Raw genomic sequence first — 27,233 nt, forward strand, 5'->3', positions numbered from 1 at the left:
TGTTGTGGTATGAGTGTTAGTTTGTGCTTTGTATTATAAGAATACTGCATTTCTAAACATGGTTGCAAATATGTTTCAGTGAAATCACTTAGGGCTACAGTGCTATACACAGTTTGAAATTAACTCTCAATCTCACTGTGCTTTACTTTTGAGTAAATGGGTATAAGGTTTCACTATTAATCTCCAGTTACTTACAATCTAATGGTATATATTTAAATAGGGAAATAAATATAATGGCTATAGGATCAGGCTACTAGCCTTAGACTACAGTCGATGCACTGGGTGGTCTAAAAATACAAGACAATGCGTTGAGCTGTTTAAAGGTTTACTGTGACACACTTGGCATTGTCAGTTGGTATTTATGTAACTGTACTGTGCAGTTTCAATGGTCCAGCTGTTTAAGTGCTTTCACTATCAAAGCACAGAGCAGGACAGCTGCTCAGTTGATTACACTGGACATTGAGCCAAAGCACAGTCTGAGCAATTGCCAGTCATCTTCTCCCCTCTCCCTGCTGTCACATGCTCCGCCTTGTTTGAGATGGTTAATAAGATACTGTCCCTGTGTCAGACTTTCCCTCTGGAAGCAGCAATTTCTTCAGTATTCCTGAGTAGTAGGGACCAAACACCTGTCTGTTGTGATTAACCAAGCTGCCAAATCTCTGACCAACTTCCAGTAGTTCTTCCTGAATAGGAGCCAGGCCTTGGAGTAGATTCTTAGATTTCTGGCCACCTGGATACAAGCAGTGCCTAAGAAAAGTCTGGATCCGCTGCTCTGTAGGAATTAAGATAGATTTGGACATTGTCTTAATTGCTACAACTGTTCCTTTTTTGGGGTGTGGGGGAGTTGGCTGAATACCACAAAAGTAAAAACGATAAGGACGAAATTACAGGACCAAAACAACTTAATAAAGTAGTGGATGGTATTGCAATACAGAGATTGATACTAGAATGAGGATTATGCATTGTCACCACAGTATTAATCACAGTGGTTCTTAAATTCAGAAACAGGATTCTAAGCTTTACTTGTCTTACGTTCACACACTGATAGCAAATAAGTATTCTGCATCCTGGTGGCAATATGGTTAACACCAATAGTAATGGAAACATAAGATCTTAGGTAAATTAAATATCTAAGGTAAATGTATGTTCTTAAAAAACAGACAATTGCTGCTAGATAGGTATTCTGGTTTTTATTCACTTTTTCATGAGGTATATGTTAATGACTCAAAATATTACTTCAACTATGGTTTCTTCAGCTATTATTGTTTACAGCACCAAAGCTGGAAAGGACCAACAGTCTTTGTGGTTCAATCCCTATAAAGGTGCTTTACCCACCACTTCTGACCAATCTGCTTGCTGTTTTTAAAATGTTCCTGTGAATTCATTTCAAGCAAGGCATACTATTTCTTCTAGTAATTAGGATATTAAATGCTTTCCTGCATGTTGGGAATTTGCAAGCAGAATTAGAGTGTAATCTGTTTGAGGAAGCACAGAATACCTGGTGCTAAACACTTCAACTTATTCTATTTTTCTGCTCCAGAAAGGGATCCTGTATACTAACAGCAGTTTATTCTCCATATGTAAATCCATATGTAGCCAAAACAGCATCATTCACCCACACAGGATGGCAACAGACTCAGGGGAAAGTAAGGTCTGAACAAGTACAAAAGATAGTTAAGAGGTTGCAGTGATGGGAATAACAGGGGAAAGAGCAAGAATGAACATGCTACTTTATAACACTTGCATATCAAGTTTGCTTTTTATTTTATGCTTGACAGAAGATTGCAAAGCTGCATTTTAGTGCTTCTCCAAGGCTAATAATGATGTTTTTCATTTTTATACAAATGCTAGAAAGTACTGACTTTTGACATGGAGAATCAGATTCCTCCCCCATCCCTAATCCTCTCCCCTGGACTCCTGTTCCCATAGCTTTTGCTATTTTGGCAATATTACCCTCATTTCCAGTGCTTTGTTGTTAGTTGCGAAGTCGTGTCTGACCTATCGCGACCCCATGGACAACATTCCTCCAGGCCTTCCTGTCCTCAACCATCCCCCAGAGTCTACTCAAGCTCACACCAACTGCTTCAGTGACTCCATCTAGCCACCTCATCTCTGCCGTCCCGTTCTTTTTTTGCCATCTATTGTTCTCAGCATTAGGCTCTTCTCCAGGGAGTCCTTCCTTCTCGTTAGGTGGCCAAAGTATTTGAGTTTCATCTTCAGTATCTGGCCTTCTAAAGAGCAGTCAGGGTTGATCTCCCCTAGGACTGACCGGTTTGATCGCCTTGCAGTCCAAGGGACTCAGAGTCTCCTCCAGCACCACAATTCAAAGGACTCAATTCTTTGGCGCTCAGCCTTCCTTATGGTCCAACTTTCAGAGTCATACCTTGCAACTGGGAAAACCATAGCCTTGACTATATGCACTTTTGTTGGCAGGGTGATGTCTCTGCTATTTAGTATGCTGTCTAGATTTGCCATAGCTTTCCTCCCCAGGAGCAAGTCTTTCTTAATTTCTTGGCTGCAGTCCCCGTCTGTGGTGATCTTGAAGCCCAGGAAAATAAAAACTGTCACTACCTCCATTTCTTCCCCATCTATTTGCCAGGAAGTGATAGGACCGGATGCCATGATCTTAGTTTTCTTAATGTTGAGTGTCAAGCCAACTTTTGCACTCTCCTCCTTCAGCAGCATCAAGAGGCTCTTTAGATTCTCTTCACTTTCTGCCATTAGAGTGGTATCATCTGCATATCTGAGGTTGTTGATATTTCTCCCCACAATCTTAATTTCAACTGGTGATTCATCTAGCCCCGCCTTTCTCATGATGTGCTCTGCATATAAGTTAAACAGGCAGGGCAACAGTATACAGCCTTGCCAAACTCCTTTCTCAATTTTGAACCAATCAGTGGTTCCGTACCCAGTTCTCACTGTTGCTTCTTGATCCGCATATAGGTTTCCCAAGAGACAAATAAGATGGTCTGGTACTCCCATCTCTTTAAGAACGTGCCACAGTTTGTTGTGATCCACACAATCAAAGGCTTTAGCATAGTCCATGAAGCAGTAGATGATTTTCTGGAACTCCCTAGCTTTCTCCATAATCCAGCGTATGCTAGCAATTTGATCTCTAGTTTCGCTCCCTCTTCGAAATCCTGCCTATACTTCTGGTAGTTCTTGGTCCACATACTGCTGGAGGCTAGCTTGTAGGATTTTGAGCATAACTTTGCTAACATGTGAAATGGTGCAGTAGTTTGAACATTCTTTGGCACAGCCCTTCTTTGGGATCGGAATGTAAACTGACCTTTTCCAATCCTGTGGCCACTGTTGAGTTTTCCGAGTTTGCTAGCATATTGAGTGTAGCACTCTTACTGCATCGTCTTTTAAGATTTTGAATAGCTCAGCTGGGATACTGTCTCCTCCACTAGATTTGTTGTTGCTCAGACTTCCTAAGGCCCATTTGACTTCACGTTCCAGGATGTCTGGCTCGAGGTCAGCGACCACCCAATCGTGGTTATCAGGGACGTTAAGCTCTTTCTTGTATAGATCTTCTGTGTAATCTTGCCACCTCTTTTTAATCTCTTCTGCCTCTGTTAGGTCCCTGCCATTTTAGTCCTTTATCATGCCCATCTTTCCATGAAACATTCCCTTCATATCTCCAATTTTCTTGAGGAGATCTCTGGTTTCCCTATTCTATTGTTTTCTCTGGTTTCTTTGCACTGTTCATTTAAGAAGGCATTCTTATTTCTTTTAGCTATTCTCTGGAATTCTGCATTCAGTTGGGTGTATCTTTCTCCCTTGCCTTTCACTTCCCTTCTTTCCTCAGCTATTTTAAAGCTTCTCAGACAGCCATTTTGCTTTCTTGCATTTCTTTTTCTTTGGGATAGTTTTAGTTGCTACCTCTTGTACAATTGTTGTGAACCTCCATCCATATTTCTTCAGGCACTCTGTCTATCAGATCTAATTCCTTAAATCTATTCATCAGGGATATGATTTAGGTCATACCTGAGTGGCCTAGTGCTTTTCCCTATTTTCTTCACTAAATTTTGCAACAAGAAGCCTAAATTTTGCAACAAGAAGCTCATGATTTGAGCCACAGTCAGCTCCTGGTCTTGTTTTTACTGACTGTATAGAGCTTCTCCATCTTTGGCTGCAGAGCACATAGTCAATATGATTTCTGTGTTGACCATCTGGTGATGGCCATGTGTAGAGTCGTCTCTTGGGTTGTTGGAAAAGAGTGTTTGCTATGACCAGCATATTCTCTTGACAAAATTCTACCAGCCTGTGTCCTGCTTCATTTTGTACTCCAAGGCCAAACTTGCCTGTTATTCCGGTTATCTTTTGGCTTCCTATTTTAGCATTCCAATCCCCCATGATGATAAGGACATCATTTTTTGGTGTTATTTCTAGAAGGTGTTGTAGGCCTTCATAGATCTGGTCAACTCCAGCCTCTTCAGCACCAGTGATTGGGGCATAGACTTGGACAACTGTGATGTTGAATGGTTTGCCTTGAAGTCGAACTGAGATAATTCTGTCATTTTGGAGATTGTATCCCAGTACTGCTTTTCCTACTCTTTTATTGACTATGAAGGCTGCTCCATTTCTTCTGAAGGATTCTTGCCTGCAGTAGCATACCTGATGGTCATCCGAATTAAATTCACCCATTCCTGTCCATTTTAGTTCACTGATTCCTAAGATGTCGATGTTCAGTCTTGCCATCTCGTTTGACCACATGCAGCTTGCCTTGATTCATGAATCTTACATTCCAGGTTCCTATGGAGTATAGATTTTACAGCATCAGACTGTCCTTTCACCACCAGATACATCTGCAACTGAGTGTCCTTTCGGCTTTGATACAGTCGCTTCATTCTTTCTGGCACTATTAGTACTAGCCCTCTGCTCTTCCCCAGTAGCATATTGGACACCTTCCAACCTGAGGGGCTCATCTTCCGGCATCATACCTTTTTGCCTTTTGGTGGTGTCCATGGGGTTTTCATGGCAAAGATACTGGAGTGGGTTGCCATTTCCTTCTCCAGAGGATCACGTTTTGTCAGAGCTCTCTGCTATGACCTGTTCATTCTGGGTAGCCCTGCACAGCATAGCTCATAGCTTCATTGAGCTACGCCAGTCCCTTCACCACAACAAGGCAGTGACCCATGAAGGAGTTCCAGTGCTTATCATCTATCAAAGAGTGCAAGGTGCTAAGCACTATCCTCATTATACACTGGTTACATATGCCCTCTGTGATAATGCCAATAGCCAATCAGAGCTGGCATAATGATACCATGTTCATATAACACTCTTTATACATCAGTTACAGGTAAGCAACCTGCTTTTCTTTGTCGTGGCCTCTGTGCATCACACATATGGGTAGATTAACAAGCTTACCATCAAAGGAGGAGGGAAGGTGTCCTCATCGAAGGACGGAGAAGAGAACAGCTCTACCGAAGGAGCAGTCCCGTCGAGCCCAAACATCGAGACGGTAATGCTTGGCGAAAGTGCAGGGATTCGCCCAAGTAGCAGCTCTGCAGACTTCATCAATCGGAACCCCGGATGCGAATGCAGAAGATGTAGCGACAGCTCTAGTAGAATGGCCTCGAGGAACTGAAGGCAATTCGAGCTTAGCTAACTGATAACACAAGACAATAGTGTGGACTATCCATTTAGAAAGCCTTTGTGGAGTGACTGGGTCGCCCTGATCTCTAGCTGAATATTTGATGAACAGTTTATTGGATCACCGAATAGACTCTGTTCACGATCGATAAAAGGCTAAACAACGCCAAACGTCGAGGGAGTGCAAGGATCTTTCCAAGGGATTCGACGGCGATGGAAAAAAGGCAGGCAGTACAATGTCTTGTCTTGTATGGAAAGGTGTAGAGACTTTGGGCAAGAAAGATGGGTCAAGACGTAAAACGACCTTTTCTCTGTGGAAGTTTAGATAAGGAGGGTCGACACAGAGGGCACAAAGTTCACTGGCCCTCCGGGCTGACGTGACAGCTACAAGGAACGCCGTCTTCCAAGAAACTAATCAGAGATCCACAGTCACCAAAGGTTCAAAGGGGGCCTTCATAAGGGCTTGTAGAACTACAGAAAGGCTCCACGTGGGCATAACCGGTCTAATCGATGGATTAAGATTATACAGTCCTTTCAAAAATCTCGAGGATAGGATGAGAAAATAGGGGTGATCCGTCGACTAAGCCACGGTAGTAGGCTATTGCGGCCATATACACTTTAATAGAAGACGGCTTCAGTCCAGAGTGATGCAACTCCAGAAGGAACTGAAGAATTTGTTCGATTGATGAGAAGTGGGGAGAACGAATGAGACTCGGCGAAGGTGGAAAAACGTTTCCATTTAGCCATATGTGACTTCCTTGTGGACGGCTTTAGGGCAGAGTCGATAATATGCTGAATCTCAGGGTGTAAGAGCGTTGGGTTCGAATTCGACGGGGTCTGTCTCGAACCGGATGGTACGGAGAGACTGTGGCAGTGAGAGGCACCCGCATGGTTGGATTCGAGAATCGGAACCGAAGTGGTCGAAGTAATCGTCGATACCAATGGATGAATAGAAGCTGTCGTTGGCCCCAATGGAAGGTCAATCATCGAATCCGCCATGCTGTCAGGTTCAATGAGAGCAAGTCCGGGTGACGAAGTGTGCCGTCCATTTGCGTTATAAGATATGGAAGTGCCGGAAGATGAAGAAACTCCCCGCGGGAGATGTCGAGCAGTTTCGCAAACCACGCTTGACGTGGCCACCAAGGGGCAACTAGTATCCCCGATGCACGGTCGCTCACTATCTTTGCTATGACCTTCATCAGAAGAGGGAATGGAGGGAAAGCACAGAAGTCGATGTTGTCCCAAGGGATCATGAATGCGTCCCCTAGGGATGCTTGTCCGACTCCCGCTCTGGAACAGTAAGTCTCGCATACCCTGTTCCGTCGAGTAGCGAATAAGTCCACATCGGGGAACCCCCAGCGCCTGAAAAGGTGGTTGCGCGTACGAGGATCCAGTTCCCACTCGTGAGAAGTGAAGATGTGTCTGCTGAGAAGATCCGCGTGCACGTTGTCTGTGCCAGCCAGATGAACGGCCGTCAGAGTAATGTGTCTCTGAATGCACCAGTCCCAAATTCTCATAGAAAGCCTGGCTAAGGTTGCTGACTTCGTCCCTCCTTGCTTGTTCAGATAAAAAACGGTCGCTATATTGTCCAAAGTTATCTGAACGATCCGATGATGAAGGAGGTCTTCGAAAGAACGAAGGGCTTCGAAGACTGCCAGCAGCTCTAGGAAGTTGATATGACTCGTGGATTCTAGATGAGTCCACGTTCCCTGGGTAGACAGGCCAGAGTATATCGCCCCCCATCCTAGGAGAGACACGTCGGTACCGAGAGTTATTGAAGGAGGTCGTGCCCTGAAGGGGACTCCCATCATGAGATTGGTCAGTTTCAGCCACCAGCACAGGGAGTGGAGCACGGAAGACGGGATCCGAATCCGTTTCAACTGTGGGTCTCTTTGTGGATGATACACCTTGTTGAAGAATAGTTGTAGTGGGCGAAGCCGAAGTCTGGCATGTGGAACTACGGCAACTGAGGAGGCCATATACCCCAGGACCCTCTGGATGGATCTCGCCGTAACCGTTCCCTCTCGTCGGATTCGATGGATATGGTGAGCGAGAGTCTGCTGTCTGTCCTGAGGGAGGAAGGCTTTCTCCAACGTCGAATCCAAGCGGGCTCCAATGAAGGTGAGCATCTGTGTCAGAAGAAGAGAAGATTTCTCTGTATTAATACGTAGGCTCAGACTATCTAGTAAGGTATGGGTTGTATGGATGGTGTCTAGGAGTCCTTCTCTGGATTGTGAGACTAACAGCCAGTCATCAAGGTACGGGTAAATTTGTATGCCCTGAAGGCATAGGAAGGCACAGACAGGAGCCATGCATTTGGTAAAAACTCTCGGAGCCGTAGCCAGTCCAAAGGGTAAAACTGTGAACTAGTAAAGTTGATTTGCAACAACAAAACGGAGGAAACGCCTGTAAGTTGGATGAATTGAAATATGAAAGTAGGCGTCCTTCAGGTCCGGTGAGGCGAACCAATCCCCTCTCCTTAACAACGGCAAAATGTTTTGAAAGGTGGTCATACGAAACTTTCTCGGTATAATAAACTTATTCAAGTCCCGTAAATCCAAAATCGGACATAGACCACCATCCTGCATGGGGACCGTAAAGTATCTGGAATAGAATCCGTGAAGTCCGTCAAATGGAAATACTTGACGAATCGCTCCTTTAAGGAGAAGTTGATGTATTTCGTTGAGAAGTACTGGCGAACATGAAGTAGACCGGATCGGACTCGATGGAGGAACGATGTCGAATTCTATTCGATAGCCATGTTGAACGATGGATAATACCCACCCCCCTCTCATCTGGGGATCGGCTCCGAAGCCGACTCCCCATTTGGGAGTCTATCACATTGGACTGGTGGGTATTAGAGGAGCATGAGGAGTGGTTCGCCAGTCCCGTCAGTGCTGCCTCCGATCGTCGAAACGACGGTGGCCCTATTGTAAGTGCTGTTGGGGCTGAGGGCAGCGGTGCTGTTGATGCTGTTGTTGCTGGCGGTGTTGCGGCAGCTGTCTCTGCTGGTATGACTGCCTGTAGGATGGCCGATTCCAGGACCACTTACGTCTGTTGTGTGACTGGATCTCCGTCCCGCGCGCCGTCATTCTTGACTCATGCAGTTTCTTGAGTTTGTGGTCGGTACATGAATGGAAGAGCCCGGAACCATCAAAAGGCATGTCTTCTATTCGCCGCTTGGTTTCCTCCGGGAAATTACAATTCCGAAGCCATGCGTGTCTCCGGAGGGAAACGGCACCGACCAAGGCCCAGGAGTCAGTGTCCACGTGGTGACGTGCCGTGGACAACTACTGCACCGCGACCTGCATGGCTTCTTTGATTAGGACCTTCGCAAGGTCACCCTGGTGGTCTGGGAGGGTGGAGGTGACGTTGTCTGCCTTGCGAGGATTCGACAACCGCCGAGTTTGGTTTCGGGTGCTTTAGCAGGAAGGGGATGTCTTCTTCCCGGACCCTGTACATAGACTCATATCTCCTGGACGTCGGCTGAGGATGTGAAGGTAGGTCCCAGAGCTGTGTCATCGCCTGCCGCAGGGTAGTTATAAGCAGCAGAACGATGGAGGTCGATTGCTCCCCGCGGACATCGTAAAACTTGTCTGTCAACGGTCCCGGGTGCTGGGCAGCGTTGATGTCCAGGGACTGGACAAGCCTCGACATCAGCTCCGCGAAGGAGACGTGTGACTCATCGGGTGACGCAGGATCCTGGGATGTCAGCACGACATCCAGGGAGGTTGAGTCTACTTCAGAGTCATCCGAATCAGCACTGTAGTATGGTGGGCCAGAAGATGATGACTCCGCCGGCGAGAAGGAGCGGCTGCTTCCGCTTTGCAGGGATCGAGGTGAGGATCGCGCCTTGGGAGCAGGGTAGTACCCCACAGAGAGCGGGTCTCCCCAAGGTTGGTAGTAGGGACGACGCCAACTCTCCGGGCGTTGTTCTACTGAGCGGCTCCTCCAATTCCCTGGTGGGGACAGGCCAGCTTCTGTCTCCAATGTCACCGCAGGCATCGGTGTCGGTGACCTTGCTCTAGGAGGGGAGTCCTGGATTTCCCCATCCGAAATAGACCCCCGTAAAGTTGGAAGGGGTGCAGGCGGGAGGTCGACCGCACGTCGGGGAGACCCTGAGGGGTAACCCACATGGCCTCCTGAAGGATCGGTTCGGGTGGGGTCGGTATCGTAACCGCCACCGGTACTGAGGGTCCCGTCGGCTCCAAGTCCCGATGTCGGGAATGGTCCATGGACTTAGCCTTCTTTGGAAGCTTAGAGGCCTTCTCCTTTCTGGCCTTCTTATGGCCTGCCGGCTTCTCTTCGGCATGCTTCCACTTCTCATGCCTCTTTTTTGGTGAAGCAGAGGGGGCCACCGAAGCGGACGCACCTTCATCCGAAGGGTGTGAGGGTGAAGCCACAAAAGCGGAGCCAGGTTTTGGGTTGGAGACGAGCGGGTCTGATTGCGTCAGAGCCCTATCCCAAAGGAGCCTCCGAAGCTGGTTCTCGCGGTTCTTCCTAGCCTGCTTTGAGAAGGCTAGGCAATGAACGCACTTATCCATCCTATGCCCCTCTCCAAGGTAGAGGAGGCATAGGTTGTGCGGGTCAGTAGGTGCCATTTTTGACCTGCAGTCCGCACATTTGCGGAAAGCCGCTCGCTGCGCCATCGCAGAAGAAAAGAAGAAAAAGAAGAGAGATAGTGCAGAGGGTAAGTATATATTTTTGGGGGGGTTTTTTTTTTTTTTTTTGATAGATCGAAGAAGAAATAACAAGAGAAAAACTACGCAGAAGCAGGAAACGAAGTAAGGGGAAAGTAGTATAAGGGCAATATATAAGGAGAGAACCAAGAATAGCCAAAGCGAAAGTCGAAAGCGGCACGAGGCACAGTGAATGGTGGTCGCAAAGACTGAACAAAATGGCGGACGCTCCACTCTTTATAGGCCACAAGGGGGAGGGGGAGCAGAGCTTCCCGCCAAAAACCGTTAGCTATCAATCTTCTGGCCAAAGGCACTGTGCAGGCGCAGTACCCGTATGTGTGATGCACAGAGGCCACGATGAAGAATTAGAGATGCAACATTTCTGGAAATTTTGAAGTCAAGTGAAAAAAAAGCCTTTTTCTATTTTCTTTGAGAGAAAAAACAAATGTTTGGAAAAAGTAAACAAAAGCAATATTAGCACCTTTTACAGATGTTACAAGACCTTGAACATCAGTTTGCTTGGGTTACAGTTAGGGGAAATAGTCCTATGATTGCTACACTCTTTTGCATCTCCTTTCTTGAGGATTAGAATTTATATTGAACATTTCCAGTCTGTGGGCCATTGCTTTCTTTTCCATATTTCCTGGCATAATTACGATTTGGACTGATTCAGAATTTGTGGCTTGGAATAATTCTGTTGGTGGTACCTTGTCTACAAGGTATATTGCTTCTTGTCTATATTGCTTCTACCTTCTTTTTTTAATCCTGTTCAGATAGGATGTCTCCATTTGTCTTTCAGCATTCCTAATCAAATCCCTTTGATTTCTTGGATCTTCTGGAAGAAGTCTCTCAGTTTTCATATTTTGCTGTTCTCTTCTGTTCCTTTGCACTGGCCATTGTAACATTTGCTTTTGTCTCTACATGACGGTTGCTGAAAAGTTACATTCTGGATTCTGACCCTATTTTGTCACCCTTTGCTTTTGCTTCTTGCCTGCCCCTGGCAGCAAATGTATTTCTTCTTCCATCATCCATCTAGGCATGCATGCGTGCTTGCTCACTCACTTGTGCTCTCTCTCTCGCTCGCTCTCTCTCTCTCTGCTACAGGAACTGGCATTTTTCCTTATCGTCTCTGGTTTCAGCCACACAGTTCTTCTGACTCATGGTCAACTGAGTTTAAGGATGCAAATCTGTTCCTTATGTGGACTTTAAATCCCTCAGGAATGTTATTCAGGTTATTTTAACACTAGTTATTTTAACACTAGTTTAACACTAGTTTCCATTAGTGATCTTTTTCAGCTTAACTCTGTCATCATAAGGTTTTCAAAATAAGAAAATTCAGAAGTGGTTTATAATTGCCTTCTGCTGTGCTTTACTAACCAAAGTTGGCTTAAGCATCACTGCCATTGTCTATGAAAGATTCTCCACCAGTGGCAGTTTCAAATACCACTGCTGCTGATTAGCTGTCCTTCAGAAGTTTCTCTGCTCCCATCATCTTTACCAGTGTCCATTCTAATCTGCTGATGTGTCCATTCCTCCTGAAGAGTTAGATGCATCTTAGTCTGGTGCATGAGCTTTGCCAATTTTACCTAGGGTGATCCTGCCTGGAGAGTAGTCTAGCCACCTGGTGGCATTGCTCTTGGCTTCTCTGACACTCTCAACCCCCTTACCATGTTAAGGTACATGTTTTACCACTGACAGCTTATGTACTATTCTCCTGATTCAATACTTCTGTAATAAAACTGGGTGAGCTATAATTATATCACACAATTTGTGATCCTTTTCCCCTCATATTTGGCCCTCCATCTGTAAAACTACAAGATACATTCCTTCATTGAGTGTTCCACCTCAAAAAATCCCTATTTGCATGCACGCACCAGGAATAAAACCCCACATACTGCACAACCAGCAGCAGTTGATGAGGAAGAAGATTGGTTACCACAAACTTGCAGTGCCCCCTTTCTGCACCCACATCTGCCACCACCAGCAGCAAACAGGGAAGAAAGTTGGTTTCCAGGAATGGTACCTGGTACGCCCATTCACTGCATCCTTCTGCTTCCTGTAGGCACTCCTAATGGGGAAGGTTGCCAGTTGCACACTTGGCAGTCTGTGTGTTTTGTGGACTTCCTCTTGACTCAGCTTGCTTTGCAGAACTGGATCAAGCACAAGAATCAAGTCCACGGATGCTAGAGGGGTGGGTTCCGAAAGGGCTGAGCCCAACCCTACTACTATTTTCTGGATGTGATTATCTTCAGTATTTGTTCATTTGAAGTTGTTGTTCCTGTTGGGAAATTCTTTGTGATTATGATGCTGATACAAAAAGTGCAAAAACAGCACATCTGGAATGAGAACATCAGGAAAGCTACTTGTTCTTTCATAAGTATGGTCACCCTCACTTATATTCACAAAGTATTTTCTGATGTCTGCAGGACACTTCTTACATGATACATGATTATGGTTTGTCGTCCAACTATCATTTGACAGTATTTGCAAACTGCATTTTTAATGAGCAAAACTTCCATACACTAGATATTGGTCTCACCATTTTGCAGGGGGATTGGTTTCGTGGCTAGCTTGCCAGTAAAACACTAAACTATTGTTGGCCGAGGGGGGGAGATCAAGAAAACACCTGTGTGAATTATGATTTACATCAGAGTTATAAAGAGAAACTCATGAAATTAAAATATGGTGCAGTTTTCTGAATTTAGATAATTTAAACTTTATCTTTCAAATAAATATATTTTCAGCTCCTTCTTGTTGCTCTGTTCTTTGGATCTTTTGAGGCCTAGTCAAGAGGACAGAAATAGAGCTGCTATACCAACAAGAGGGAAGCCCATGAGCAAAGAAGAAACAGAAACCTACTTCCTTCTCTTGTGACAATGGTAATGCTCCCTACAGGCAGAAATGTGTTTTTCTCTCGTAAGTGAGAACTGTAGTCTCAATTTACAACCTAGGATTTGCTTTGTCCTCCATGCACAAGAATTATACTGATCCAATAATGTACATAGTTTCACATAGACATGTATTACATAGTTTTTGGAAAACATTTTGGGTGTGTAGATATAGGAACACCTGGTCTGTAACAGTTTATTCATCATTCCAAAAGAAAATATTCCATAATTCTTTAGTTTACATTTTTCCAGGAAAAAAAGGCTTCAGGGAAAAAAATCCCTAATATATCAGGGTGGTTTTTTCCCCCTGGACTTTCACATTTCTATTCATGATTCACACAGTGACACTGAAATTCATGCTTGTACACACACTCATTTTTCATAGCCAAGCATAAAGCCACATTAAACATATGCAAATATTGACTCACCAATTAGAAGCCGCAGTGCATTGTCTTTATCTGCAAGGCTCCTCAGCTGACCTTTAAGTGAAGCACTTTTGTCAGTGCTAAGAGCAGGGTACCCCAACTGGAGGAGGATTCTGTTTACTTCCTGGTGTATTTGATTGCTGATATCCAGTAAAGCATCTTCTAACCTAAGTCATTCATAGATGAGGGCATTGTCACTCTACCCACTGACTCTTAACTAGGAAGAAATTCTCTACTTGCCTGTTTTTGGGGTAGGACTGAGAAATAACATTATTCATAAATTTTCCACCTTCACTTCAGAGAACTGTACCCCTATTTTGGCTTGCACTGTACTACTGTTCATCTTCTGTCTTTGCTGTCTGCCCCTTATATAATCACACTGTTCAATCTGTAGCTGTCCCAACTAAAGTGGACATGACTTCCCCTCTTAATTTTATGATAAGGAAGTGATCTGCATAGAGGGACTGCAGTAGCTAGTCACTAAGGTAAAGGTTACCCCATGACATTAAGTCCAGTAGTGTCTGACTCATCTCTGTTTCTTAGCTGAGGTAGCCAGCGTTGGTCCACAGAGTTTCCATGGTCATGTGGTCAGCTTGACTAAGTGCCATGCACACAGAATGCTGTTATCTTCCCAGCAAAGTGGTACTTATTTATCTACTCACATTTTCATGCGTTTTAACTCCTAGGTTGGCAGGAGCTGGGAAAGAGCGGGGGGGGGGTTGTTCACCCTGTTGCACAGATTTGAACTGTCAACTTTTTGATCGACAAGCCTAGTAGCACAGCAGTTGAAACCACTAAGCCACCCACATCCCCAAGCTGGTCACTAGTTGATCATAAATAGAATGGAGGAAGGAGGAGTTAGATAATTCTGGTCCTGGTTCCTGTTTGCCTCTCCTGCTAGACCTTTAGCTTGTATTTGGATTACAAGCCATTGTCTCAAACTACATAAGACTGAACTGGATTAAAGTTTTGCCTGCTTTCAGAAAACCAGAAGCTTATACCTTGCATCAGGAAGTCCTTCCAGAAGGGCTTTTGTTACCCGCTTCAGCCTATCACCATATCCTGGCAAGCTGAATATATTACTTCCACATGTACTGCTGCTCACTAGTAAGACTGCAGCAATTACAGCTAGGTGATTTACTTTCACCTGGAGGGCATGTAAACGGGCTTTGTCCATCAGCAGGGTCTACAAAGAAAGAACAGTATAAATTTCTCTGCTCCTGTGTAGGAATTTCTAATGCTTGAGCTGCAATTACTTGAGTTGGCAGAGTAAATGAAAATATGCTAAAGCTATGCTGGCAAGTTTCTTATTGCCAAAGGGTGTGGGTGGCAAGAAAGAGGAAATGGAAAGGAAATGGGTCATTTCATTTTTAGTTCTGCAGAAGGAATCAAAGCAACAGTTCTGAGGGCACTTGTGTTTTTGTTTCTGCAATGGTCATATCTTCAAACTCATGAGAAAGATGCCACTTACCTCAGGATAGTCTTCTTTTCCAGGCTCCCAGTGCAGCAAATCCATGTATGCTTGGTTTAGCACAGCTGTAGGACTATGAATCAGTGATTCTCTGGCAGCCATGTGGGAGGAGGGAGTGTGTGAGCCACTGCTTTCAGAGGTAGATGAAGAAGGTAGCAAATCAAAATTTGACAGTTCAGCTGCTGCCTTGCGCAGCCACTCTGTTGTGCAAGCTAGGCTGCCTAAAGATCAGAGAAATAGAGGTTTGGAGACAAAACCAATTCCTGTGTGTATAAAATGTACTCTCTGTTCTTCCCTTAACTTAAACTCTTACTGGTGTGGCGAAAGCTATTCACATTATATCTTCTATAGTTTTACTAATCACGAATAAGTTTGCCAGTTTGCTTATGATTATAGTTTGAAACTGGCATTACCTTGGCTACACTGCCCTCAAAACTGATGAGGCATGTTGGAAGAGCATACCCATCCAGAGCATCCTTTCAGCTCCCCATCACAGCAGGACTGTAGCAGCTATTTAAATGCTTGTAATTGTGCGTGTGAGCATGCATACACATGCACATATGGCTTACTCATGGTGTGAGTTAACCCCAACAAAACTCTAGTAAACTTCTTTTACTATGCTTTTCACTACCCACCTGGTAGTTTGTTCAGGAGCTCCTGAAATTTGTTCCTCTCGTACTGGACAGAGTGCTCCTGGAGATGGGGTCGAAGGCTTTGTATGGTAAAATTTACCATATCCATTTTCATTAAGTCCAGAACTCGGAACAGCTCTCTACCACAGGCAACAAAAACAAACTCAATTATCAGTTAAACCATCATTCTAGCAATGATAACATTGAGAGTATTAAATTAGCCATATTTTAATAGCATTCATGTAATTTCCTGCTGTAACAGATTTAACTCCATTTAACTGCTTTTTAAGGACCCATGAAAGGGCTAGGCAAAAAGAAAAACAACCCCCCTTGTTTAATGTTCTAATATGTTATTCATCAAAGAATGAGTGCAACATTAACAGAAGCAACTCAGCTAAAGGATGGTGCTGATCCATCTAGATCAGTGATGGCAAACCTTTTAGAGACCGAATGCCCAAACTGCAACCCAAAACCCATTTATTGCAAAGTGCGATAAACACTGCAATAAAACCTGAATACTGAGGTTTTAGTTTAGAAAAAACAACTCACACATTAACATATTTTGTCTTAAAAGAAAAGCACAATAACAGAGTTTTCAATGATACAAACAGCTTTTTATTGAAAGGTAAAAGTTTGCATTTGGCGTGCTTTTGCACAATTAAAGTGATCTTTGCTGTTGTATGCATGCTGATAATTTGTCAAACCAGGGGGACAGCACAAGATTAAAAGAATCGCAGTCTCTTAATTAGAACACCTCTGCTAAATCTTAGATATTAAATTTCAATTTTTCATAAGAAAACTCAAAGCTAAAACCTTGTGTTAATACAACCAAATGTATTAAAACTCACAGCCAGTTCAAGCAAATATATCCTTGGCAGTACACGGACTGGCCTTGCGAAAGCTTGGACAAGTTGCGGCTAATGAGTCACGACTCGTGACATCATTGCTTGACGCCACTACACCTTTCTGAGCATGCGCATGGCCCCTGTGTGCACTGTTATTTGATGCTTGGCTGCTGGGGCGATGCTGGGGCAACTTGGCTCACGTGCCGACAGAGGGCTCTGTGTGTCTGCTGTGGCACGCGTGCCATAGGTTCGCCACCACTGACCTAGATGTACTGGAGCAATCTTAGAATCTAAATACTTAAGGAAATTTACTCAGCAGTAAATAAGGCACAGTGCTGTGCCAAAGCACTTATGCACTGAAAGGTTATCTAGGACATCATCCAATGTAACTGCCCGTAACCCTCCACACATCAGTGCTCCTCCTGCCCTTCAAAATGGTCAGATGACCAATTTTGGTCAGCCAAGTGTTTTTACACAGATTCACAGGGAGAGGAGCTAGAGGTACCACTAAGTTTCCTTGTAGAATGGTACTACCTTGTTATACACCACTGCAAAGAAAAATAAACTGTATTCTATTTTTGAATACGCATGAATGAGAGCTATATGTTGTATATGCTGTCTGTGTGTGCGTGTGCACACGCACGCTGTATATACTTGGTGCTCTGCAGTGTAGATGTACAGAAAAACAGGGCCCATTTCTTTCTTTTTTTCAGTCCGACAGTACCTAATTGCCTATCATTTCACCATTTATCTTACCAAATAAACCATGAAGCTAAATACTGTTGTCAACGTAATAAATTATGCAAATTTTGCACCACAAACTTGCCTTTAGAAAACCAGCTTGATCTAGGAACTGTTTCATTGCTCAGCTCTGCCCTTCAGCCAAAAAAGTGAGGAATTACTGTGTGTGTTTAATGGTCATGTCTTGTATTAGAGAATTTAAATAGCTTGTATTTTGGTCTTTTCAGTAATGTCTCTTTTCAAATGTAACACTAAACCCATAGTTTTATGATGTACACTACAAGCTGCAATTTTTAGACTTAAGCACTCCCTGCTCCTTGTCCAGTATGGGAGATTTTGGCTTCCTTTTTTCAACCAACTAAGATTTCTTATCATGTACAAACTGCAGGGGAATTCTGGTTAGTTTATACTATAGTTTGTTCAAACAAGCAGTTTATGTTACTGGCTGCTTGAACTAACCAAAGTTCCTCTAATTCAGACATGATGAGAAACATTGTCTAGTTTAAAATTGGAAGCACATGTCTCCACTTTAATAGCTGTGCTGGAGAGGGAAGCAAGTCCAAATTTCACTGCTGCTCCTGCATATAGTGCTAAATGTATAGTTTAGAGTTATGACAGAACCAGATCTTGCCCATGTTTTATAGTAATAAGGACAATCATCTGAACGTCAATGCTTATTTATCTTTATAATGCTTAAGAAAATGATAAATAAAAATATTTCTACACCTTCCTTCATGCACACTTAACTGAGAAGTACAACCAAAATCCCAAGGAGCTCAAGTGACAGGAATAATGCACATCTATGGTAGCAAGATTATGGAGCTTGCATTAACATAATTTTAATAAAATATACATTACTTTTTTAGAATTAGCCTTATCCAAGCCAATGGTGCCCACCTGAGCAGATGAACAGGGTCTGCAATAACTCGTAGACCCTGCACTTCTTCATCTCTAACAGGTGCACATAAGATTGCCATTGTACCCAAGATGTATGTGGTAAGGTTGGGGATGTCCAAAGCCCCATGTTCAGCCTCTTGTTTTATCAACTCCATATCCAGCGTTTCTTCAATCTGCCTTCGCAAATGAGTTTGCCGGGGGAGAAGCAGGGAGAGCAGGATCTGTAGAATAAAGTGTTCCCATTTGTACAAACAGTTTCTACAACATAGTGGAACTATGTAAGACCTTCAATTATTGTCATAAATTCAAAGGTGAAGGGGAGTGGTTAATCTTCAATTCCCCAGGCTAATTTGATTTCACACCTGGCTAAGAAGAAAGAACTGAACAATTGACTATGCCCTTACTATGTGACAAGTTTGACTAAAGTGGATGACAAATAAGAAAACATACATTTTGACTGTTGAATTTCATATTGATTTGTGTCAAATACAAACTTGACTGGTATATCTGGCAAGTTACATACCTGGAATTGTTATTTATTATGAGTAAATGGTCGTTACAAATGTGTGTATTGTGAGGCAGTGAGATTCCTGCAGAGAAGGAATCATATTCCATTAAAAACAAGCAAACCCCTCAGTAAGTTAATAGACACTCAGATTTGTAACACTTTCTTTCTGGTCCCAAGTACAGCCTCATGCAAATTAACTGTTTGCTTATCACAAAGGCCAATTACTGTGGCGGCTGGGAATAATGAAAGTTGCAGTCAAATACATCTGAAGAGTACCAGGTTGCAAACAGCTGCTCTAAGGCATGAGTAAACCTTTGATACTCACCTCTTTGATTTCTTGAAGTAGTTTGACAACTTGGGAATAATCTGGTGGCATTTTGGACAGCTGTTCTCGCAGACTGTCCCAAAACACTTTGTGCAGTGTCTCTTTCACTCTGCTTTTCAAACTATTAGGGAGCCAAAAAGAGTCACTGTTAACATTTTTCCTTCTAGAATTTGAAAAGCAGAGTTTAGGTGTTTATTCTCCAAGCCTATTTGCATTTTCTCTGTTATGAATAACTTACTTTATTAGCTTTTTGAAACTAAGAGGGATGAAATGATCTGTTTATACAGACACTTTAATACTACCTTGGGCTCAGAGTCCCCCCCCCCCCCGGTAAATTTCTACCCATCCTGAGTAAAGTAATTAAGCAGCAGATTATAAAACTGGATTAGGAACACTTTACAGAAAATGTTTGTTCTGACATGTATTTCTTTACGCAAGGCAAACTTGTGTACAAACATTGCACACTATTTTTACAGAACACTACACATTTCACTGCATGTTAGGCAAATATGTATTTAGGCATCATCTGTTTTATTCTTAAAACACCACAATACTGCAGGAGTGGGTTTAGATACTGTTTGCCTGTAAGGACTATTAATGGGAAGTATTAGTCCATGCTATCCTGCAAATTAAAGGGTAAGAAAAGCATGATAATTGAACCCATTTGGTTTAGCTTTGAGCAGTTATGCACACTACTTTCTATACGCTCTGACATATTCAGTTAAAGCTGAAAAGGAGGGTGCTTCTCAATATCAGTTACAAAGGAGCTAAAGCAAACAAAATAGCTTTGTTCGATGCTGCCTTTTTTCCAAATATACATTTGTAGAATTAACTGGAAAATGTTTGGCACATAGGGAAATTAATAAAATATACCTGTTTGATGAGAAATTGGTCTCTTGAAGTTTGAAGTCATGATTTACTACAATTTCATGTGCTATGGTCATTTTTGAAACTTCATTGGCTGTTTCTATGAGTTCTGACATAGAAAGAGATTGGAGAGGGCTGGCTGAACAAAACAGAAACAGAATGGCACTTACTTTACGCACTGAAGGTAACAAGAGTATTTATGTAAGAAAGGAAAATGGTAATTTTAGCACCCAATCACAGCTCAGCAGCCACATACCTATGATGTCCCTTTTATGCAGTTGTAGAGAAGCTGTAAAAACAAGAATAATTCTATCCTATTGGACTGGTTGGCCTAGTAAGTCATAAATTGTGTAGGCCTTAATTAAAACACTGTTGTTCTAAGTGTTTAAAAAAGAACCAGGAGAATGGAGTATTAATAATAATTTGCAAATATTTCCATCATGATAATTTACAAAAAGGAATGTGCCACCCTCTCTACATGAGTCTTGCTACAACTCAAGCAGGGTGGATTTGAATGAAATCACTAGTCATGAAGAGTAGATTTACATCATGGTTTTCTACCTCATTTGCAATCATGCCTGCCTTACCTATAGGTACAGAAACTGTATTAAAATATTCCCAAATTGGGTCTTTTTTATGGCCTTCTGCCATTATAGGTTTTCTCCTCCAGGGAAAGGATAGTATGATATTCCTCAGCTATACACAAAAAGTTCCAAAGACTAGCAGCATATTCTGCTCAAAAGGTTTCACTTTCATTTTTACTGCCCCTCCCTTCTCACACATAGGTTCTTGAGCAGATCTATTCCAATCCCAACAATCTTGTATTCCTTGAATTTTTTGAAACTTAGGTAAGGGGTTGATTCAGTTTACAAAGATTTGCAACAGAACAATGGGATTAAGATCTTTTTCTCAACTCAACTCTGTATATTTTATAGCATTTTTGCTCTGAAGGAGAGCAATATTTGTGATCTCTGCAGACACAAATTCACAGCTTTAAGAACCATAAAACCAAGCATCTGTGATAATATCTTCTAGATAGAAAAATTGCCCAGTAATCTTAAAGAAACCTCTGGAGAGTATGGCATTGTGAATTGATGGAATTCATTTACCAACAAATTTAAAAATTGCACAAATATACAGCTTCATGCTTAATTAAAAATGTATACTTCATGATGAATAACCTTTGGACTATAATGTATCTTAAACAGAAAACTATTTTTAGATAGATTTTAGCATTTTTTTTAAAAATCCAATTTAAATTTTTTAAAATCCAATTAAAACTCATTTTTATCTACCTCATTTTTATAAACTTTTTTTTTTTTTGCACTCAAGAGTAAGTAGTTCTGAAGTGTATGGTTTGATAGTGTGGGATTGGTCCAAAGATCAATAGTAAAGCAAATGTTCTGATCTGTACTTGGTGCATTGCTTCTGTACACCAGCTTCCAGAAACATAACAGGAGGATGCTATTGCACTCATGTCCTGCTTGTGGGCTATCAGTGGACAACTGGTGGCTCACTCTGCAACCATGATGCTGGTCTGGACAGGTCTTTGGCCTGGTCCAGACTGGATTGCTCTTATGTTCCAGGCTTTGCAGTTTACAAATCTAAATTTAAGCTGCTTTTCAACACACACCATTCCACAAAATGATGTACATACAACAACAAAAACCAAGTCTCTGCTTCAGGGACCTTACATACCATCATACCATCAATTATTGCAATCTAAATTCTCTGCTGCACTATTTCTAAGATTTATATTTGAAACACCTCTATAATTTAACAATCTACTTCAGATTGAAAGTAATTATGAAAGAATGTTCTGATCTTTCCAACACTAATCATTTCCAGAACTGGCAAAAGACACTTCTCTTTGTGCTCACTCAGAGAGATGCTTGAGGGAATACTTTAGGAATGGGACTTTTCTATGATACCTGTTTGTGGAAATAGGAAAGCCTGCCTGGTACCAACACTCATCTTTTTGACATCCGGCAAAGTTATGGTTTCCCAGACACTTGGAACTTAGCTATGTCTCAGTTGCCATGGGCTGCTTTTTCATTCTAGGTCATGAAGGGATGAGTGCAGTCCTGTGTATTGTGGATGTTTTGCATATTTTGTTTTCAGATGTTCTTTTCATGCTATTTTTATTTATATTGTGCTGCATCTGGTTCATGCTAACTTTATTTTTTCTTCTTAGTTATGGATTGCTGTATTTGTATGTAAGTCAGTTTGACACTGCTTTTTGCACTGGAAAGTAAGACATGCGTTTAGTAAATAAAAACAATAGCAATTACTGAGGTGTGCTATTTTCCCCCAAGTACAAATGACACTGGATGTTTCCTGCATTCAATCATAATTGCACATACAAGGTGGAATATCAGGTGAACAGAGGTTGGGCATGTCTCCACCATTGCTGTCTTCAGGCTCCTTCATTTTTCTGGCATTACAGTCTGTGTTCTGAGATTCACTGCAGTCACTTGAAGTAGTATCTTTAGGATTAGACATCTTGTCTGATCTGTATTCCTACTGGAAGACAGAGGTTTAAGGAAATGAGATGGAATATTAGAGCAACTTCTGAAAACCACAGAGCATCCATTTTTCTACAGACAGGTTAGATAAGCAAGTGCTGAAAATGATTTCCCCCCTAATACTATTATCAATTTTGTATATCCTAGTAACTAATTTTATGTCATCTGTGATTGCATCTACCACAAGCAGCTAGTGCAGTCTGCATTCAATCCAGTGTTCTGTCCCAGTACTCCTTCTTGGAGTGTATCTTATTATTAATGATAGCAATTTTTCTATATGAAAAGGTAACAAAGTAATCCATGCCCTACAGGTGTACAATATAATCAACGCAAGAAGGAAAAATGAATGGGGAGGCAACAGAGAAGCAAGCTCTAGAGCACCCAGAAACATGGTTGTAAGGGACTAGCCACGTATTTCCCTTGGAAAAATTGGTATCGTTTGATACCCCTATTCTACATTTAATTTTCAAATCTGAATGTGTACAGAGGAAAAAATAAGGAAAACTGCTTATGTCAAAAAAACAAATGGCATTTGTTTCGAGCTCAAGCCACCAACCTTGAGCCCACAACTCCCATCCTCCCAGGCAATAGCTAGGGTGGCCGAGGATGATAGGAGCTGTAGTCCAGGTTAGGGAAGGGTGGTTTGGAGTGTGTTCTAAACGCTCGCGGGCAGAGATGCGTCTCTACTTCAAAGCAACACAGTCCTCAAAAAGGTCTTCCACCAACCCCGCTTTCGTGCTCCCAGCTTCAAGGGTGGCGGGAAAGGGCGTGGCAGCCCCTCCCGCCTCCGCAGATGTGATCCATGGGCGCCCGGCCCCGCATAGACTTGCGCACGTGAGAGAGAAGCGCCGAGGCGCCGCCGAGCGCGCGCCCAGCCTGCCCCCCACCCAGCTTTCGCGGGGTGACCGGGGGAGGGTGCAGGCGACGAATAGCAGCGCCGTCAAGCGCGAGCGGAGGAAGGCGCGGCGCACGCTCACCTTCCCCGGGGGGGCGCGCGGGGGAGCAGTGACAAAGGGAGAGGGGGCAGCCAGCAGATCTTCCTGGCGGCCTCCAAACGGCCACTGCTGTTTCTGGCGCGTCCGTTGGCGCGGCCGCCCTTCCACCTCCTCCGGAGGATTCTAATTGGATGGAAGCGACCACTTGCCAGCGGCGACGAAGAATCATAAAAACAAGAGAGGGCGCTAGCGGGAAATGCCCGCTGACGTCTCGCGAAGGAAGTAACTCACTGCATTCTTCATCTGCACGTTAGAGGAGAAGTCAGCAAGCTCGCTGCTGTCTTCAGCTTCCCTAAGAGCACTCGTGTGCCCCTATTGCCTGTCACAAATGGGCTGTTCCACGCTTCGTGGGTAACGCTTATCCCTAAAAAAATCGAAGCAAATGTGGCTAGGGTCTAAGGAGGACGGGAGTGTTCCAAATTGGGAGGCCCCTCCTAAGATGAGATAGCCACCAGAAGTTATTCTTACTTGTTGTCTAATATAGTCCTCCCTCGGACTGCTGTTGGGAAGCTATCCTTTTACCATAGAATAATTAATTTCCCCTCTGTAACCGCCAATAGGATAGTCTGAGGGCGGTCTGAGGGTGACTATTGGCCTCCAACCGCGAAGACAATGGTGCCATCTAATGCTTAAAAGGATGCAATCTCCACGTGCCTTAAGGAATAAATCAAGAGAAGGGGCTAAAATTAATATCTTTATGTATTTTTTCCACACAACCCAAAGGAGTCCTGAATTGATTTTCGATGACACAATAAACGTAAAACAGATTCATAGAATGGTAGGGTCAGAAGGGGCCAAGGCGGCCACCGGGTCTAACTCCTTGCTGGTGCAGGATGTCAGTCGCACCATTCCACTAATACGATGCAACAATTGTTAATAACATAAATACATAAAAAATACACATCTATAAGATCACCAATGGTAAAGGACAAAAATTCAGTACAGAGGTGAACCAAACAATAAAAACCCTGAAATGCCAGACTATTAAAACTATCCAAATGTCCAGGAGAAGAGAAACAGCTTTGCAGAGTACAAAGCTGGCACTAAGTAAACTTTCTTGAGAGCATTTGATAACCAGGGGCTACCACAGAAAGGTGTATTCTTTTACAATGCTCTAACCATCTGATGAACATTGGCTCTGTTTATTTTAGTTTTGTGTGTTGAGAAATGCCATATTATAGAGGGTTTTTTTTAAACCCTGCAAACAGAACTGTCATGTGTAGAAATTAGTGTGGTTCCTATGTTATAGTGTAAAATTAGTCTTTGCCATAGATATAACACTAAGCCACCTGGAAAGTAGGATATATTGGTGCATTGGGTTTTTGCTCATTAACCCATGTTACTCCTGAACAGACAATAAAATGTGCAGCTGCTTGACATGCCATCTTGTCCACTCAGTCGTCCAGCCTATTCTCTGAATGTTTTCCAAGTATTCTTCGCATGGCAACCTCTCTCATAGCTTCACCTCATGGCACAGCCCCACTGCTCCAGGCTGATCACTACCCATTATTGCACTTCAGCGCATTTTCACAAATCAGTCCAGCAGTTGTTTTAAACTTAGAAGGTAGCTACACAGGACAGGGCTGCTGTCTACATCAGTAGACAATATGTTCATACTGCCAGGATTCCAAAACTAACAATCAAAAATCATTTTCCAGTTATTCCTACTTTTTTTTAAAAAAACTGATTTTTCTTTTTAAACTGATTTTTTCCTGACGAGAAAAAAGAAAAGGGGTTTGGGTGGGTTACAAACTGAAGATATCTTCTTGACCAATAGTATAATGGTAAATTTTGATGTGTAGGCACCCATCATGACAATACTAATAGACATGCCCCCAAAGACAGTTCAGTTCAGACTACAGTGCTGATCCATAAAAACTAATGCATTGTAGCACTTTTCATCTCCAGAAGAGCAGGACTTTTGTAAATGTAATGGGTCTTAATTGCCTGTTCAAGACCAAGTCACCCCCAAATATTTTGTGTTATAAAAAGAAACAATATATTGTTGCTGAGGTAATTAATCTCCATGAGGATTGCAGCTAAGATGGAAGGGAACTAGGAAAATTGAGGATGGAGGGGGTGGTGGGTGATGACACCAGCAACCCAACTAACAAAAAGAATGTGGGCACTGTATCTCTGTGAGCCCTAGTTCTAGTAAATTACTAGTTTTGACCTATGAGATGGTGTGATTGCACATTAACACACTCATCTAGAAGCATCCTCTCTGGTGTTGTCTTATAGCAAATAATCAATATAGTGATGAGCATGCATATACAGCAAACATACTGCATGTCTGGCTGTAAATTCAAGTTTTACTATGGAGCAGGTTAGCTTATCTAGCACAATCCTATAGCCCCCCTGCTTTGTGGGGGGGGGGGGCAGAATAAGGGTTTTCAGAGTCCCAGCTCCAAGATTCTCTGACCATGGAGCTGGGATTCCAAACATGGACCCCACCCCCACCCCCATTGCAGCTGGTGTGGGAAGAACTATTCCAGCTGCCCCTCTGAGGTAAAAAAAAAAAATGGCACTGGAGAAGGCTAAAGGGAATACCAAAGGACAAAGAGAGGAGGAGATAGCGGCTGATGGCTTATAGCATATCCAAAGGACACCCAGCTTCCCCTTCCACAGTTCTTTATCTGGACAACCAAAAATGACCATGTAGAAATGTAGGGTGCAAGGTGAGGGGCTGCAGAGTTTCCACTGCTGTACTTCATGCCCTGCGTTGGATGCATGTAAGCCTCCATGTCCAGATAATGGCATGCATTGAGTGAAGGACTTTTGTTAGAATCCAGGCTGCTCTGGGGCTTCACCTGATGGTTAGAACCAGAAGGCCATCTTAGTATTTGCAGGATCAGTCCCAGGCCCTGCTGGAGCACTCAACCTCCTGATGAACACCAGCTGGGAGCCCTGGGAACAGCTATATTAAGAGCCAACCCCCCCCCCCCCCCAGAACTGGCTTTAGCAATACATGTTTGCTCTTGTGTTTGTATTGTCTGTTCCTTGCTGTGTTGCCTCAGCAATGCAAGTTTGCCTGTTAGCTACGGTTCAGTCCTACATCTTGCCAAGTATCTTGCTGTATATCCTGTCCAGTTAACTTGCCTTCAGGTATGTGCAACCTCTGTTTGTCTTCCTGTTCTCAACCCTTGGCTTGTTCATGAGCACATCCTTCTTCTGACCTGATACATACTTCTGGCTCCTGACCCTGACCTGTTTTGTTACTACAACTTGAACTTACCAATAAACTTGCTTTTTGACCCTGGACTTTGGCTTGCCTGACTGTTTCCCTAGTCTTGGTGCCTTTCTTGTCTCCTGCTATCCATGTCCTGGCTGCTGACAATCATGAGTTATTTTGCCTAAGTGATTTTGCAATTTTAGTTGACTAGAGGAGATGATTCATGATGGTGCAGTGAAAGAAAGCAAGAAAAATAGAGCTTTAAAATAATGGTTCTGTTTAGTAAATGTTTAGATGCATGGTGGTCCATTTAAAAACAAAACTGACAGACTAATGCATCTGTCAGTGCCAACCATATGTGTATATTTAAGTATTGTTAACCTGTTAAATTATATTTTTTATTTTTGTAAGCCGCCCTGAGATACTTTTGTGTATACGGCAGGGTATGAATATTTAAAATAAACTAAAAATCTATGTTGGTAGATGCATGCTCTGTAGGCTATGGCTCAATGTCATATTAAACAAAAACAGCATAGGGATAGAGCTAAGTAGTAAAGCCCCATGTGGACTGTGGCGTAATTTTAGAAATGCAGTAAATGTAGAATTAGAGCAGATTTTTTCCTTTCATGACCCAAATATATGTATGGGATGAGACTGTAGCTTGT

The 27,233-nt window shown here is 43.0% G+C and overlaps 1 protein-coding gene across 1 annotated transcript; it reads right to left on the bottom strand.

The window, feature by feature from the left end:
* Window positions 1-20: 20 nt before the first annotated feature.
* Window positions 21-25,622, bottom strand: TCP11 (t-complex 11). Its single transcript, XM_044444729.1, has 10 exons — window positions 23,379-25,622; window positions 22,240-22,399; window positions 19,883-20,015; window positions 19,010-19,130; window positions 18,177-18,397; window positions 15,697-15,833; window positions 15,062-15,282; window positions 14,592-14,776; window positions 13,594-13,757; window positions 21-772 (listed from the first exon to the last, which is right to left on the bottom strand). The coding sequence occupies exons 2-10, from the start codon at window positions 22,376-22,378 to the stop codon at window positions 543-545; spliced, it is 1,551 nt and encodes a 516-aa protein (XP_044300664.1). The 5' UTR covers window positions 22,379-22,399; window positions 23,379-25,622; the 3' UTR covers window positions 21-542.
* Between the last annotated feature and the right edge of the window lie 1,611 nt (window positions 25,623-27,233).

Source organism: Varanus komodoensis, unplaced genomic scaffold (genome assembly GCF_004798865.1).
Source record: "Varanus komodoensis strain SLA01 unplaced genomic scaffold, ASM479886v1 scaffold1, whole genome shotgun sequence".
NCBI lineage: Eukaryota > Metazoa > Chordata > Lepidosauria > Squamata > Varanidae > Varanus > Varanus komodoensis.

Excerpts from the sequence above, each read along its gene's own strand:
- TCP11 (XM_044444729.1), bottom strand. The coding sequence starts at position 22,378 with ATGTCTAATCCTAAAGATACTACTTCAAGTGACTGCAGTGAATCTCAG. Across the intron at positions 19,131-19,882 it reads ACCAATTTCTCATCAAACAG|TTTGAAAAGCAGAGTGAAAG; the intron begins GTATATTTTATT and ends GCTCCCTAATAG. Across the intron at positions 14,777-15,061 it reads GAAAAGAAGACTATCCTGAG|ACCCTGCTGATGGACAAAGC; the intron begins GTAAGTGGCATC and ends CTTTCTTTGTAG.